This window comes from Solanum dulcamara, chromosome 9 (genome assembly GCF_947179165.1).
Source record: "Solanum dulcamara chromosome 9, daSolDulc1.2, whole genome shotgun sequence".
Classification (NCBI taxonomy): domain Eukaryota; kingdom Viridiplantae; phylum Streptophyta; class Magnoliopsida; order Solanales; family Solanaceae; genus Solanum; species Solanum dulcamara.
Genome location: NC_077245.1, coordinates 16,668,487 through 16,684,716, shown reverse-complemented (window position 1 = coordinate 16,684,716; position 16,230 = coordinate 16,668,487). Strand labels below are relative to the sequence as shown.

General features: G+C 35.5%; 1 protein-coding gene across 1 annotated transcript; it reads left to right on the top strand.

Moving 5' to 3' along the window:
* The first annotated feature begins 1,801 nt into the window (after positions 1–1,801).
* Positions 1,802–6,797, top strand: LOC129902215 (protein kinase STUNTED). The gene is made up of 10 exons (XM_055977316.1): positions 1,802–2,249; positions 2,984–3,081; positions 3,334–3,577; positions 3,676–4,407; positions 4,493–4,741; positions 4,920–5,083; positions 5,183–5,262; positions 5,387–5,534; positions 5,624–5,773; positions 6,134–6,797. Exons 1-10 carry the CDS (start codon positions 2,084–2,086, stop codon positions 6,410–6,412), a joined length of 2,310 nt encoding a protein of 769 aa, XP_055833291.1. The 5' UTR covers positions 1,802–2,083; the 3' UTR covers positions 6,413–6,797.
* Positions 6,798–16,230: the final 9,433 nt, after the last annotated feature.

The window sequence follows — 16,230 nt, the reverse complement described above, 5'->3', positions numbered from 1 at the left end:
ATTCCGTTTATATAATCTAATATGACTAAATAAAATCCCACTTGATGGATTAGGAAAGAAAAGGAATATGCGATCTGGTCTTCGTAATAATATTAAAATTGCAAAACTCACCATATGTTTTTTCTAATACAATTGTTTGGAATTCATATGAGGTTGGACTCACACAGATTTGATTTCTAGTTTTTTGGTATTAGTATTTTATTTCAATTAAATAAGCACTTTTATAGAGATGTTAATTCTCTCCTCTTATAATTCTTCTTCTTAATATTCTATCACAAACTTAATTATTACATATGTCCATGCCAAAGACTTACTTTTAATTTGATTATGCGATTAGACAATATAATAAAATTAGAGTAGGAGAACTTATAATATCTACTTCTTATGTAACACTTAAAGTTGTTGATAAATATAATATAAATTAAAAATGTAATCTCAACACATTTGGAAACTAATTAAAATCATAAAAAGGCATTACGTTAAAGGTGCTTTGTAATATAAATTGATTGATTCTCCAAATTCAAGTCTTGAAAATAAAAATCACTTTTAATAAGGTGAGCTTTACTTGTAAAGTAAACTTTTTCATATAAATTGAATTAATTGAACTCCAAATGAATTTCGTAAATTAAATGGAAAAAAAGAAGTTATCAAAAGCCTTTTATTTTTAAGTAATTTTAGAATACCAAATGCTTAAAAGGATAAAAGGAGAGGGTGGAAGTGGAGGAGAGCAATAACAAATATGACTAATGACCATTATATAGAAAAGTTGTAGTTAAGTCATAAATTTTGAATTTAAAATTTAAAAATTTGAGTTTTGAAATTATGATTTTTAGAAGTTGAAATTGTGTTTTATACATATATTTTACTTGAATTTTTTTTGAAATTTTATGAGTAAAAAGTTTCAAAAATCCAAAAACTAATCTAAATTGATTCTTTTGTTGAAGATAAATTTTCAATGATCCAATGTCCACGACAAATAAATTAGAAGATAAATTTTCAAAATCTATTTCAATATCTACTATTAAATTCTAGTAAACAAAAAAATATACTTCATACAAATTTACGAGACATCGATCGAATTTTGATATTCAAATAAGTCTTTTTTTAACATATTTTTTTCATATATATATATATATATTTAAATATCTTAAATTATAAATTATTGTAACTTATAATTTTTTTACGCAATCAAATATGTTAATTTTATTTCACAAAAAATTAAAAATTTCATTATCCAAATAAACAATCAAAATTTAATCGGAACAATGGGGTTGTACTATTTCTTCCGAAACATTCCTAGTTCAGACTACATAGGCAATAATAACAATAAATAATACTCTATTCTTTCCATTTTATGTAATACACCTTTTTTAGTCCATCAAAAAAAAATATCATTTTATTATAATTATAAATAAATTAACTTAAATTTTTTCTTTTACAATAAATATCTAAGTATTATTTTAGATTATAAATTTAATTTTTTTTCTTAAATACTATGCTATATCAAAAACTGTTACATTGAATGAGATAGAGAAAGTAATACTAGTAGATGTAGAAGAAAATAGTTGAGTTCAGTGGCTTAGCCAAAAAGTTGATGAAGAATATCAAAATTTTGGACAGTAAATTTTAGAAAAAGGTTTGAACAGGTGCAATATAAGTATACCTTTGCCACTTCACTATTAATTTCTATTAATTTTAAAGATATTTAAAATATTATATATATCAATATAACGTCCAACTGAACACTCCAACATCAACGTAGCTCCGCCCGTGTTGAGTTGCGTATTTAATGTGGGGGTGATAGGCGGTTAACTTGTTGGTATCAAAGCTAGCACCCAAAAGTGGACCAAACAAGAGAGACAAGTTATCATTGTTACTTCAAATAAACATACTTCTCTTTCTCTCACCATTTGTTCTCTCTATCTAACCTTGAACACCAAATTACTCCTGCTGTTTCCCTTCTACCCAAAAACAAAATATTATAATTTTTTTTAACGAAACGCTAAAATTTAGGCTTATATATGAATACCCCTTTCCCTTTACCTGAATAAACTCATCCCACCGGCGCCAAAAAAGTAGAAAAATGACACAGTTTGAGTGTGTTCTTTCTGCTGGAAAAGATGATAACAGGACTGTTGTTGTTGGAGTGAAGTTGGATGGTGCAAGTAGAGAACTTTTAACATGGGCTCTTGTTAAAGTTGCTCAAACTGGTGATAGAGTCATTGCTCTTCATGTTCTTAACAATAATGGTAGCTATCCTCTTCTTCATTTTCTACACATTCAAAATCGAATCTTTTTTCCTTGTTTTGAAACGAAATTCTTTTTGCGGTGACCCTTTTTGTTTACTTTCATTTTCTCCCCTTTTCAATTCTTGATTTCTCCCCTTCTGAAAATGGAGTTTTCAGATTGTTGAATTTTCTATGTAAATGAAATGGTTTCTTGATTTCTGTTTTTCCCCACTTTTGTGTTTGCTGTAATTTTTCTTCAAAATCTTGTTTTGTTTTGAGCTGAAATTGGGAAACTTGGAGTAAGCTTTTTCACTTTTCTAAAAACTGAAACAGGAATCATTTTCTCCGAATTTGTTCTTGGAAATCTTTTCCCTCTGCTTTTTCTTGCAGTTGGAAATTGGGATTAGTTTTACTTTTCTCAAAATTGAAACTGGAAATTGGGATTAGTTTTACGCGTGAAAATTTGTTTTTGAGATGTTCTTGCTTCTGCTTAAAAGCGATAGTTTTCCTTTTTCTCTGTTTCTGAAAGAAATTTATGAGTTTTGGTACATTACCCCATTCTCTATTCCACTGAGATTTGTCGTCTTTTGATATGATGATGTGAATGTTTGAATGGGAATTTCGTCGTCTTCTGAGTTGCCCAACATACAACTTTTCTCCTTTTTTTTTCATTTTCTATTTCTTCTTTATGTGCTATATTAATGCTGTGAGGATTTTGATTCTTTGGATGAAATGGGTTTTCTTTTCTGGTACAGAAATTGTAGATCGTGATGGAAAATCCTCACTGTTGTCGTTGGTCAAAGCATTTGACTCAGTTCTTGCAGTTTATGAAGGCTTCTGTAATCTCAAGCAGGTACCTAATGTTAAATATTATTTTTTTTGGGTTGGGGGTGAGGGTGGGGGGTGTTGAATCGGATTATGACATTGTTGGTGGATGGAAATATTGAAGCATTAATTTTTTTGGTCCTTTTATTATGATTTCTTTGTCATAAATAAGGACAGGAAAGATGTTCTTACCGCGTCATGAAGTGTTTTTATCAGTTTGTTTCATATGGTTGATGTCTTGCTGGATCGAAAGTCTGATATTTTTTCGGTACCATTGCAGGTGGATCTTAAGCTAAAGATCTGCAGAGGTACATCAATTCGAAAAATTATTGTTCGTGAGGCGAATTCTTACTTAGCAACAGATGTTATAGTTGGGACTGCCAATCATACAATTCGATCATCAGCTTCAGTTGCAAAGTACTGTGCTAGAAAGTTGCCAAAAGATTGTTCAGTATTGGCTGTTAATAATGGAAAAGTTGTGTTCCAAAGGGAGGCTTCGTTGGCATCGTATGCCAGTTCTAAAGGTTGGCATTGCATTTGTTTTTTTGGTTGATTGAGCAAGATCTGTAATTCATAATAACTGATTTGTTTATCTTTGTTGTTTCCTGCTTCATGTATGTAGAAATTGAGCATCACCATGGAAATCGTTTACTTAGTGTAATTCAGCGGACACTGACAAAGAACTCTAAAGTATTAAATGATAGCACTGGGCTGAGGTCAACAAATTCCTGCAGGCAAGGTGGTTATCAGACTCTTGGTGAGGCATTACTGAAAGCTGCTTCTGCATCAGCAGAGAATTCCCTTAAACAGAACTGTTCAGTTTGTTCACCTGACTGTCCGTTGTCTGATAATTCTTGCATCCAAACACATGAAGAGCCTTCAGACAATAACCGTGATGATAATTCAATGGCGATAGTACCCGTGCAAAGGCAGGAGTCAGGATCTAGTTCAATTGCATTGCTGATCAAGGATTTGCCTGAAGTGAGGCCTGGTTGGCCATTGCTTCACCGAGCCATTTTATCAACTCGACAAGCTGCAGACACGTCATCAATTAGAAAACTCTCTGTCGTTCAGTGGGCATTGTTTCTGCCGACTAGACGTCTTTTGTGCATTGAAGATGCAGACAGGAAAGATGTACAGTCTGCTGATGATGAAAGTCAAGCTCCTGCCCCAGATGAAGAAAGTGGCGCAATTGTTCCTGTCAATCACGAGACAATGTCCTCGAAATCCTCTCCCGACAATTCACCAAGAACCTTACCAAGAGAACTGGATGGACTTCATGAGAAGTACTCGGCAACGTGTAGATTGTTTAAATTCCAGGAACTTCTCTTAGCAACATCGAGCTTTTCCTCAGGTTTGTGCTCTTCTCAGGTGCAGATTCACAAAAAGGCTCAAAGTGCATATTTATAGTTGACTCACATTCATTTTCATGTTTACAGAGAATATTATTGGTAAAGGAGGAAGCAGTCAGGTTTTCAAAGGCTGCCTTCCTGATGGCAAGGAACTTGCTGTGAAGATTTTAAAACAATCCGAAGATGCAGTGCGAGAGTTTGTTTTGGAAATTGAGATTATTACTGCTTTGAGTCACAAAAACATAATCTCCCTATTTGGATTCTGTTTTGAGGACAAACGCCTTCTCCTTGTATATGATTTTCTATCTAGGGGAAGCCTTGAAGAGAACCTACATGGTATGCTAATAACATTTTCCAAAATTTGGTTCTTTCCCAGTCAAAATTACTGCTATATCGTCCTATACTTTGCGTTTTTAGAGGAAAAATATTGTCTAGAAGTAGAATTAGAGTTGTGAAAAAATATAGAAGATTTTTAGATCTTCAATCTTTCTGACTCAGGGGGTTGTTCATTTAGGTAATAATAAGGATCCACTTGCGTTTGGGTGGAAAGAGAGATACAAAGTCGCTGTTGGTGTTGCTGAGGCACTAGAATATCTTCATGGCAGAGATGATCAACCAGTGATTCACCGTGATGTAAAATCGTCAAATATACTACTGTGTGATGATTTTGAGCCCCAGGTGATGCTCTTATACTCTTTTGCTGCTTCCTGTCTTCTTTGCGATAAAGATTGCTACTTCAATCTAGCTAGTAGTTTAATTGGCCTTTTCCATTTTCAGCTCTCTGACTTTGGACTTGCTAAATGGGCAACAACAACCTCATCTCATATTACATGCACTGATGTAGCTGGAACCTTCGGGTATGTAACTTCTTTAGCTCTCTAGTCCTGTTTAAACTTGGAGGGGCAAAGTGGAGGGGATTGGTTAATTCTGATGTTTAATTCCCTTCAATGATTTTTTCTGGTAAAATGTGCTTTGCTGCAGTTACTTGGCTCCTGAATATTTCATGTATGGAAAGGTTAATGACAAGATTGATGTCTATGCTTTTGGAGTAGTACTTCTTGAGCTTATTTCTGGAAGAAAGCCTATAAGTAGCAATTGTCCGAAGGGTCAAGAGAGCCTGGTTATTTGGGTATGTCCAGTGTGCTCATCTCCTTAATTAGCTTTGAATTGAGTCGGTTTTGCATCATAAATTACAACATCAAGTGTCCAAATTTGCAGGCAAAGCCAATTCTAACTAGTGGGAAGTATACCCAATTACTGGACCCACAATTGATTTCTGATTATGATTGTGAACTGGTAGAAAGGATGGTGCTGGCTGCTGCCCTTTGTATCAGACGTGCTCCACGAGCTCGACCACAAATGAGCATTGTAAGTCATCCCTTGCTGGTTCTGGTGTTTCTGGCTTCGTAAAAACTAGGAGAAATCCTAGGCACATGGTGGTTGACGAATCCTTTTAGCTTCTTACTGAAATTAGCAATAATCAGGTGTGAAGCATAAGAGTTGAGGTAGTTGTTATGATCAATGTTGTTCTACTCCCCTGGTCTCGTCAATTTAGTCTTATAAGACACCGAGTTCAAGTTTCTTGAAATTTATTTACAATATTTAGGGACCATGCTTCTTTTCTCTTTATGATTTTCCATGTGCAAAAATATTTGTATGTTTTGTTAAATCAACTTGTCCTTGGCTAGATATAGAAGTCTCTAGTGTTTACACGCCCGTCATTTGCAGGTTTCAAAGCTGCTCAAAGGCGATGCTGAAACAACCGAGTGGGCAAGGTTACAAGTCAATGGTTCAGAAGGATCCGATACACGGCTACCAACAAATGCCATGGAAGGAGCCGATATGTTGGAAGATGACACTTTTTCACATTCTAACCTCCGGTCACACCTTAACCTTGCATTGCTTGGTGTTGAAGAGGATTCTCTCTCTATAAGCAGCATTGAGCACAATGTCTCGTTAGAGGACTATCTGCGAGGGAGGTGGAGCCGGTCATCAAGCTTTGACTAACCAATTTTCTTCTGGAGATCAAGTACTTGTTCTGTCTTTGATTCTTGTGTATAGTATCGCTTACATTTTTACTCATCGCCTTCAACTCGAAGGTCGGTCGGGGTTATTTGGTGGTTTTTGGATGAGAGGTTGTTATGGTTTGCCCTCCTCCTCCTCCTCCTCCTCCCCTTTTAGTCATTAACTAGATAACATTTTGATGTGCAAGTTTTGTGGAAGAAGGGTTCAGTTCTTTTCTCAATCAGAAAATCAAGAACTTGCCTTTACTTTTAAGTGTATATGTTGTATTAAATAAACTTGTCAAATTGAGAATTATAGTAATAACTCCCTTGAATTTCTCAACAAAAAAGAGGTAATGATATTTTCAGTACCTTTCCCTTGGGCGTCACTATCATGTTAAATTTCCTCACGTTTTTGTTATTTTCATGTCTGACTCAAATGATGAAAGGTGTCATATAATTGGAAGATCAAAATATATATCAATAGATTATAACATCATTGCACCTTCAATACTGATGTAAAGTGAGGTTGTACACCAATAAAAAGGCAAAGGGACCACTTCATTTTCCACTAATGTTCTCAAGCCATTGTCACCGACACTTGGGTTTTAATTTCCTCCATAGATTCCTTATACTATTATTTTTGGCAAAAGGCTTCTTTAGTCCCCACAAATAAAGCCTATCAACTACAAATTTGGTAAAACAATACAAATTCTACTAATTTAGGGACTAATTATCTGTCTTGAGTTTTTGATATTACATATTCACCTTTATCATGCACGTACGGAATAACCATTAGTTCACGGCTCAAATATTGTCTATAATCACAAAGACAACTTGAGTTGCATGAACCAATGCCCCTTCTTAGTTAAGATTTCAGAATTAATGTTATACAAGATAGTGCAACATAGTATTGGTCTAAATTCCTTAACAGCAGATATGGATGTTTTACCTTAGGTATTAATATGATAGATGCTCTTTTCTCAAGTTGATTCTTTCTCCTTTGTAAAGTGACTCCTTTGTATAAATAGTTGTGCATTCCTCATAGAAATTTGCAGGGCCCTTAGTTGATCTTTAATGGTAATAATTTTCTCATGTATATATACCGTGTTCTTCAGGTCCTTCAGAGCAGGGGCGGATTTAGGTAGATTGGAGGGGGTGCCATGTCATTCCATTTAAATTTATAAGGAAAATGTAAATATTAAATGTGGCATCCTTATCAATAATGAGCCTTGTGGTGTCAGTGGTTAAAGTTCAGGTTTAACACCATAGGGATGCAAGTTTGAGCCTTGTGGTGGGGTGTATTTTCTTAAAACTTTTTTTATCATGCAAGACGTCGTTAGCTAATTTATTGTAAAAAGAATTGTGAATAAGTAGATTAGAATCCTAAACCTCCTGTAAGTAAAGTCTTAACTAAACCAACAGAACAAGTCTAAATTTTTACACAAATTTGCTAATAAATATTAAGTATTATCTTACTCTACGCTGGAGTTTTTGCCATAGGTTATTGATCAAAGCAGCGTGACACCCAATGATTCAAAATCCCGGATCCACCTCTGCTTCAGAGGTTGTTTTAACTTCTTAATTTTCAACCAAAATGTGTTTGGTATTGTCACGACCCGAATTTGGGTGTGATAACACCTGTCCTTTTCCATCGGACAAGTCAGTCTAAATCCAACAATTACGGAGAATAAAGTGGAAAACAATTTAAAAGGGTACATTAATAAACAAAAGCGGAAATTCTTCAACTTAAATAAACCCCAAAGATTGGTTGTCACATATACAAGCCACTAAAACCAAACTGAAATGAAAATACAAGTCTCAATATGTCTTTGACTCTCAAATAGAGTAAAACATAAAACTACAGGAATCAGAGAGTCCACCGGATGACAATAGCTACCTCTCTCAAAGCTTCTGGAAGCCTCAGATGATCAGAAAGATGAGAATTAAAGTCCGGGCTTGGAACCTACACAAGTATAAAAGCAAGGGGTGAATAACAAACAACACGATACCCAACAAGCCGACTAACAAAACTAAGTAAATCTAATAGGATACACAAACTCCTTTCTAACCCAACCGAACCTCCATAACTATTACGTGCAAAGAAAATCAACCCAACCTAACAACTCATGCTTAACAATTCAAATAATGCTCAAATCACTGCTCAATATCACAAGTCATAGTGTACAAGTAATCACACATCAAGAACAAACATCAAGTCTGTCACACAGGATATGCAAAAGTATGAATGCACACTCAATGATCATGCATGTGTGTAATCGTCGGCAAAGACCTCGACATCATAGTCTCTTGCAGGAAATGACCTCGGCATCATATGCTCTCGCCGAAAATGACCTCGACCTCACAGTTCTACCAAAAATGGCCTCGGCCTTGTAGTTCCGCTGGAAATGACCTCGGTCTCATAAGCTCTGGCTGAAAACGACCTCAACATCATACCATCTCGCCAAAAATATCCTCGGCATCATATACTCTCGCTAGAAATGACCACGACCTCATAATCACGTTTCTCTCATCACAGTGTTCTAGAATCAATCCAATCAACGTACTCACACAAGTAATGAGGAATATATCAAATCAAATAACCTGCGATTATAATCAGAATATCAAGTATTTTATTAAATATACGTAGACATCAAGATCATGACATATGATGTTCAAGTCCCAAAAATAGCACGAATTACCTTTTATTAACCCTCTTCATCCAATTTAGATTAATTCATATCCTAATTCAACTCGTACCCTCATCCCCATTACTCCCCAACACATACACAAAAGGAAAATTTGGGATTCTAATAGTTTCACAGAGTTTTAGGAGTCCACTTGTCTTAACCAAATCGCGGTCAATCAATCAACGTGAGCCTTTCCCTTTTTTTTTTATGGGAAGGGACCCTACACGAGGCTCCCACCTCTCATGCACAGTCAGGGGTTGAGCAGCACCCCCAAGCCTTATCATACATAAAATATAAAGATACAAGGAGGGGGACATAACCTTACCTCCGAATTAAGGTGGTTCATAAGTCTGCAAACCTACTAAGGTCGGCTAACTCATCCCCGATACTAGAAAGTGCTTCCTAAATACTAGAAAAGCAGTAAACCTATGAGAGGACTCCTCTCGATACAATGCGACTAGGAAAAACCATAAATGAGGGAGACTCTCCCCTTCCATGTGAATACAAGAAAGATACCTACACTAGTCCTATTCAAATAAGCTACATTTTATACATAGCTAAATGAAGAAGATCAAGTATACGATACATCTTTCTCTTCCCAATTTTGTCATATCGATTTCGTCCAAGTTAGGAACATTAGAGATAAAAAATGTTCAAGGAGGTTGTTTTATCCTTTTTAATCTTCTTCTCCTGAAGCTTGCCATTCCTATCTTGTCTAGCTTTATGTAGCCCTTGGTTTCTTGTGGAAGTTGTTGAAGGTTGTAGAAGTGTTGTGTATTATCAAGTGTATGGCTGTACTTAGATAATGTATCAGCTGGAAAATTTGCTTCCCGATAAACATGTTTGCATTGGAAGAATTCTAGCAGTTGGACCAGTTGTTGGAGTTCATTAACGTAGTTTTGAATGTTCCAGGGTGGTTTGATGTCCAGATTCAGCCACTTGATCACAAGTTCAGAATCTAGTTCCAATATTACTCTATTATAACCATGTTGAATGCACCAATTAATGCCAAAACTGGTTGCCTGCACTTCCGCTTGATTATTGGTTCCAACTCCCAAAGGAGAAGCAAAAGCATATATCAGATTACCCTTATGATCCCTTACTATGCCTCCTGCTCCTATCTTTCCTGGGTTGCCTATGGCACTCCCATCAGTGTTAAGTTTAACTATGTTAGGGGGGGTTTGAGCCATTTAACCTGGATTACTTTTATGTCATGCTTACAGTTTTCTATCCAAATAATTAGATCCTTCCAAGCTGGTGGCCATGGGATATATGGAAAAGCTGTAGTAATAAGCATGTATATTTCTTTGATTATATTGAACTTCACTCTAGTAGTACTAGATTTCTTTCCTCCATATTTACTTGCACACCTGTTCTTCCAGACATTCTAGCAAATAAATATAGGGAGGGTTTGCAACATGAGTTTATGTACAACATTGTTTGGTTTGTAGGTCCACCATCTCATCAAAATGCCTCTAATGGAGTTGTGGTCCTGCATGATTCCCCCCCAGTTGGAGAAATATGTCCAGATGTGTTTAGCAAAGCTTCTAGAGACAAATATGTGATCTATGTTGTCCAAACCAGGCCTGTAGCAGCATGAGCACTCTGCAGTTTCTCTCCCAAAAGAAATCAGTTTATCATTGGTTGGCAGTTTGTGTCTCAATGCTCTCCAAAGCAAGAATGAAGCCTTGAAAGGGATGTTAGTATGCCATGTCATCCTATCTGTCAATGTCTTATTTTTTTTCTTTCTCACATTTTCCCAAGCTGATTTACAAGTGAAATTTCCATGTGATTGCAGCTTCCATTGAGCTTGATCTAATGTGTTTTGTTGGTACATGATTTTAGTATTGAGAATTGTGTGTATCATGTGTTGAGGGGCCTGTTGCCTGATTTTCTCTTCATTCCATTTTCCATTTGTCAAGAACATGGAGACAGTGGAGTTGTTGAATCTTGGAATATATTCATAGTGATTGGCTAGAGGGCCAATACCCAGCCAATCATCCCACCAGAAACTGCAGTTCCCTGAACATAAGGTCCACTTAATGTGAGGTTCTATGTCACCTTTGTTCTTCATCATGTTCTTCCACATGAGAGATTGGCCTGTGTGCCACTTTTTTGTGACAGAGTGAGCTCTTTGGCAGTATTTAGCTCTCAAGAAATCCCCCCATAAAGATCTCTTAGTTCTGAACAACCACCAATGTTTGTATTGCATTGCCAGGCATATATCTTCCAAGTTTTTTACACCAATACCTCCCTCCTCATATGGTAAGCTAAGGGTTTCCCAAGAGGCCCAGTGGTACTTTCTTTTCTCCTTATCCCAACCCCAGAAGAAGTCAGCAATAAGGCATTTTATTTGTTTCAAAGTGGTTCTGGTAGGGGTTATGGCAGATAACAGATGTATAGGAAGTGATTGAAGCACTGATTTGATCAAAGTGGCTCTCCCCCCATAGCTTAGCATCTTTGTCTGCCACCCTTGAATTTTAGCAATCACTTTTGAAACTATACCAGTGAAATATATGACCCTTTGTCTTTCTATATACAATGGACATCCCAAGTATGTCATAGGCCCATGAGTGCATTTATAACTAGTGATGGTCACTACTCTATCCATTATATCATCAGGTGTATTGGTAGGGATTAAGATTTGGCTTTTGTCCTTATTAATAAGCTGCCCAGAAATGCCTTCATACATCTGAAGAGTCTTGATGATGAGTTGAAGGGAATACTTGGAAGTTGAGGTGAAAATAATAATGTCATCTGCAAAACTCAAGTGGTTAATTTGAGGACCCCTTTTCTCCATTTGAAAACCAGTGTATAGATAGTGCTGATGAAGGTTGTTTAACATTCTGGTCAGCACCTCTGCACCAAGAACAAAGAGAGCAGGAGAGAGTGGGTCTCCCTGTTTGAGACCTCTTGTTGAGTGGAAAAAACCATGCCTGCTGCCATTTATGATGACAGAGTACCAATTGTTAGACATTATTCTCCATACCATGTCTATGAAGGTTTCCCCAAATCCCATCTTTCTCATGACAAGACAGATAAAGGACCATGAGACCCTATCATAAGCCTTGGCCATGTCAAGTTTAATAACCGCATTATCTCCAATTTTGGGTTTGTTTATGTTATGCATAATTTCTTGAGCCAGCATAATGTTCTCAGATATGCTCCTTCCTTAGACAAATCCAGACTGATTATCAGATATAAGATGTGGAAGGATGGGAGCCAGTCTGCTACTAAGGAGTTTGGATATTATTTTGCTACTAAAATTGCTGAGAGATATAGGTCTGAATTCAGATAGTCTATTAGGATGTTCAACTTTTGGGAGTAGAACCAGATATGCATGGGAGACGTATTTTGGGATGTCATGGCCATTAAAGAAAAACAGAATCAACTCCAAAAGGTCCTCACTGATAATGTCCCAGCATACCTGGAAAAACTTGCCACTCATCCCATCAGGACCTGCAGCAGAAGTACCACTCATAGAGAAAATCACTTCCTGTAACTCCTCTTTAGTAGGTACCCTTTGCAACATGTGGTTTTGATTGTCACTGACCTTTCTAGGTATATACTTAAGGAAATCTTCATTGATTTTCTTGTTGTCTGTAGTAAATATCTTTTCAAAGTAATGACATGCAGCCTTTGCAATTTCCTTATTTCCCTGAATACTATTACCCTGATCATCTTCAATTTTGTGAATATACAGTCTTCTCCTTCTCCCTCTAATGATAGCATGGAAGTAATTGGAGTTGGCATCCCCTTCCTTAAACCATTGGAGTTGAGTTTTTTGTTTGAGGATGGATTGCTCTATCTTTAGATACCTGATGTATTTGGCATTGATCAAGTTCAACTTGGTTCTATTATCTTCGGAGTTATCACTGATTATTGCATCCTCAGCCTCTCTAACTTTTGTCTCAAAATCAGTGATGGAAGAGAAAATATCACCATATTCTTTTCTTGACCACTTACTCAGAGTGCTTCGCACTCTTTTCATTTTTTCCTGAAATCTTCTCATAGGATTTCCTGCAGCAGGTTTTCCCCAGCACGTTTTCACTACATCAAGGAAGCTATCATTATCAACCCAGCAGTGTAGAAACTTAAAATACTTAGGGGCATTGTTCTGTCTCTCTGCACACTCCATGAATAAAGGGCAATGGTCTGATCCACTGGAAGCCTTTCCCTTTCGAATATACTCCGATTCACCACAATCCATTCAAATAACTAGGGTTGTACAGGGCAAATCGATAAACCGCACCAAATCGACAAACCGGAAAAAAACTCGACTAGTGGTTTGGTTTGACTTGGTTTGGTATTTGGAAAAAATACCCGACCATTATAGGGTTGGTTTGGTTTTAACTAAAAAAAGTCAAATCAAACACAAACCGACCCAATTATAGATATACTACTTTTAAATTATGTTATACATAAAAATATTTATTAAAATGTAATTTATAAATATTTGTTTTTAATTTTTTATAATTTTTTATAATTTTTGTTTTCTTTCTTATATTTAGATTTGGACTTGAGAAGCCCATCTAAATAATATACAAAAAAGCCTATCTAATAAAGTTAAAACTTCAAACAGTGTTCTGCCTCCATCTTATATGTTGATATTTTGTACTAGAACTTTTTTTAAGAAGCACTGTTCTGTGCTTTTTATTAGATACTATGAAAAGTCCGAGAAATCAAAAAAACCTGAAAAACCCGAAAAAACCCAAAAAATTCGAGAAAAATTGATATCGAAAAATTCGACTTTTATTGGTTTGATTTGGTTTATAGATTTAATAACCCGACACAAATTGTTTGGTTTGGTTTGTAAAAACTTCGAACCAACCCGGTCCATGTACACCCCTACAAATAACATTTAACAATCAAGACCCAAGTCCAACGACACCAAGAATGCGAAATTCGTAAAAAGGATAAAAAAGGCTCAAAATCCAATTCTAAAAATGGGGGTTTATATCAAGAAATCTTTACATGAAAACGATCATTGAAGTATTAGGAAGTTAGGGGTGAAAAACATAATGAATTTGGAGCTCAAATCAGATCACAATCCTCATTTAAGGGATTTTCAAGTCTTGATGAAATTTCAAAATTGTGGGTTCAAAATCTTCAATTCGAATCTAAAATCAAGATAAAATGGATGAGTAACGTAAATTATAAATTAAGAACACTTACCCAATCACTAAAACAAGAATTCTGGCTTTAAAATTCGCCTAATCGATCTCTCAAGGTCTGAAAATAAAAAAAGAAGAAGACTAAACCTCGATCTTAACCCCTGCAGATATCGCTTTCGCGAACCATGGGTCTCTTTCGCGAGCTTCGCGATCTTGACCGTTGGTCTCTTAAGCAAACCCCAAAAAATTCCCACCCCCTTTGCTAAAGCGAGGGGCCTTTACTAAATCGAACTTCATGAAAGAGACACGCCCTTCGCTATCGCGAGGGCACCAAAACCTCAGAATTCAGCAAAAACCTCTAAGTTTCAAAGTCACAGAGTCGATCCTCGGGATTCGTTCAAAATTCTGTATATACAAATCATATACGCAACCCTACTAAATTCGACGTTTCAAACTCAATGGAATTATCGAATCTCCTTGACTCAAAAATCAAAAAGTTGCAATAAACCAATTTTATGCCTCAAAAAACCAAAACGCCCTTGAACCTTCCAAAAAATACACAGGAAATCCCTAGGTCTAAAATCACCCTCCAAATCAATCGGAGTCGTCGAAATTCAATTTCGAGCATCCAATCCCCGAATGTTGACCAAAGTCAACTCTATGACCAAAAAACTCAAAGATTTTCAACTCAACACCTCAAATCCACGATATAACCCTGAATCTGATTTCGTCAACTCTCGTTGACCAAATTCAACATTTTGAAGCTGATGGAATTGACGAAATTTCATTCCGGGACCCGAAACTCTGAATGACTTCAAATAACACTTTTAGGCAACTTACGCTTCTAAAACTCCAAGCTTATCAAAAATCTTGTCTTTTCAAGAAATTTCACAAAACCGACTTCGGATACTGATCAAATATGACTCGGAAAAACTACCGTGAGGGGAAAAATGGTCATTTTATAAAATATCAAAAATGACCTTCAGGGTCATTACATGTATGGAGGAAAACATTTTTCGAAAAATGTTTTCTTATTTTCTCATGTTTGGTTGGGCAACAATTTTGGAAAACATTTTCTCTAAGAAAACAAGTTTCTAAAAATTAAATAAAAAAAAACTTCCTTAATGAAAGTAGGAAAAACAAATTTTATAAATGTCATCCTATATTTTATTGTATCCTTTCACCCAACCGATGCTTCCTACCCCTTGACCATCCCACTCCAACGACCCCCCAAGGCCCCACACCCACATCCTGGTTTGCTAGATTACCTCTTTCCTAGCTATCAAATAGGGTATGAATGCCATAGATGATGCTTATTTTGAGTTCCAATAATCTTGCTTAGCCACCAATAATTCAATGGGAGATTAGGCAATTAAAACCATTGTGGTATAGTTTGTACTGCAACACTTACTACTTGATAGTCCTTTAAATCACCATCCATTAATTACTCCCTCGGTTCATATATATTTGCTTGTTAATTTTATTATATTACCTTTAATTATTATAAGTCATTTCACTCATTCCGAAATGAATAATATTTAATAATAAAGATAAATAGGTATAAAATGATAAATTATTTTTTGATTTTTTAAATTGGACAAACAAAAATAAATATCTATTTTAGTATAATAGACAAATAAAATTGAACGGACACATTTAATGGACCAACAAGAAGGGTATATATATACAAAATTAATTAAAATATCTACGAGAGAACTCGATTAATATGACTAAAGAGTTGAACATGCTAAGGAAAGTGGAATAATTAAAAGCCAAGATACAATCCATACTAACAAACCAAAAACATTAGATGCCTTTTTGTCTTCTCTCTCTATATATAATATAATAATATATCAGCCTATAGGAACAATTGTTATTTAAACTATAAAATACTATTTTAATTAATTAATTAATACATAAATATGAGTATAGTATAAAATATGTTGACTATGTCAATATATTGGAATTGATTGATACTTTGTTACATAGCTATAAATGTCAGCAAGAAAAAATAAAAT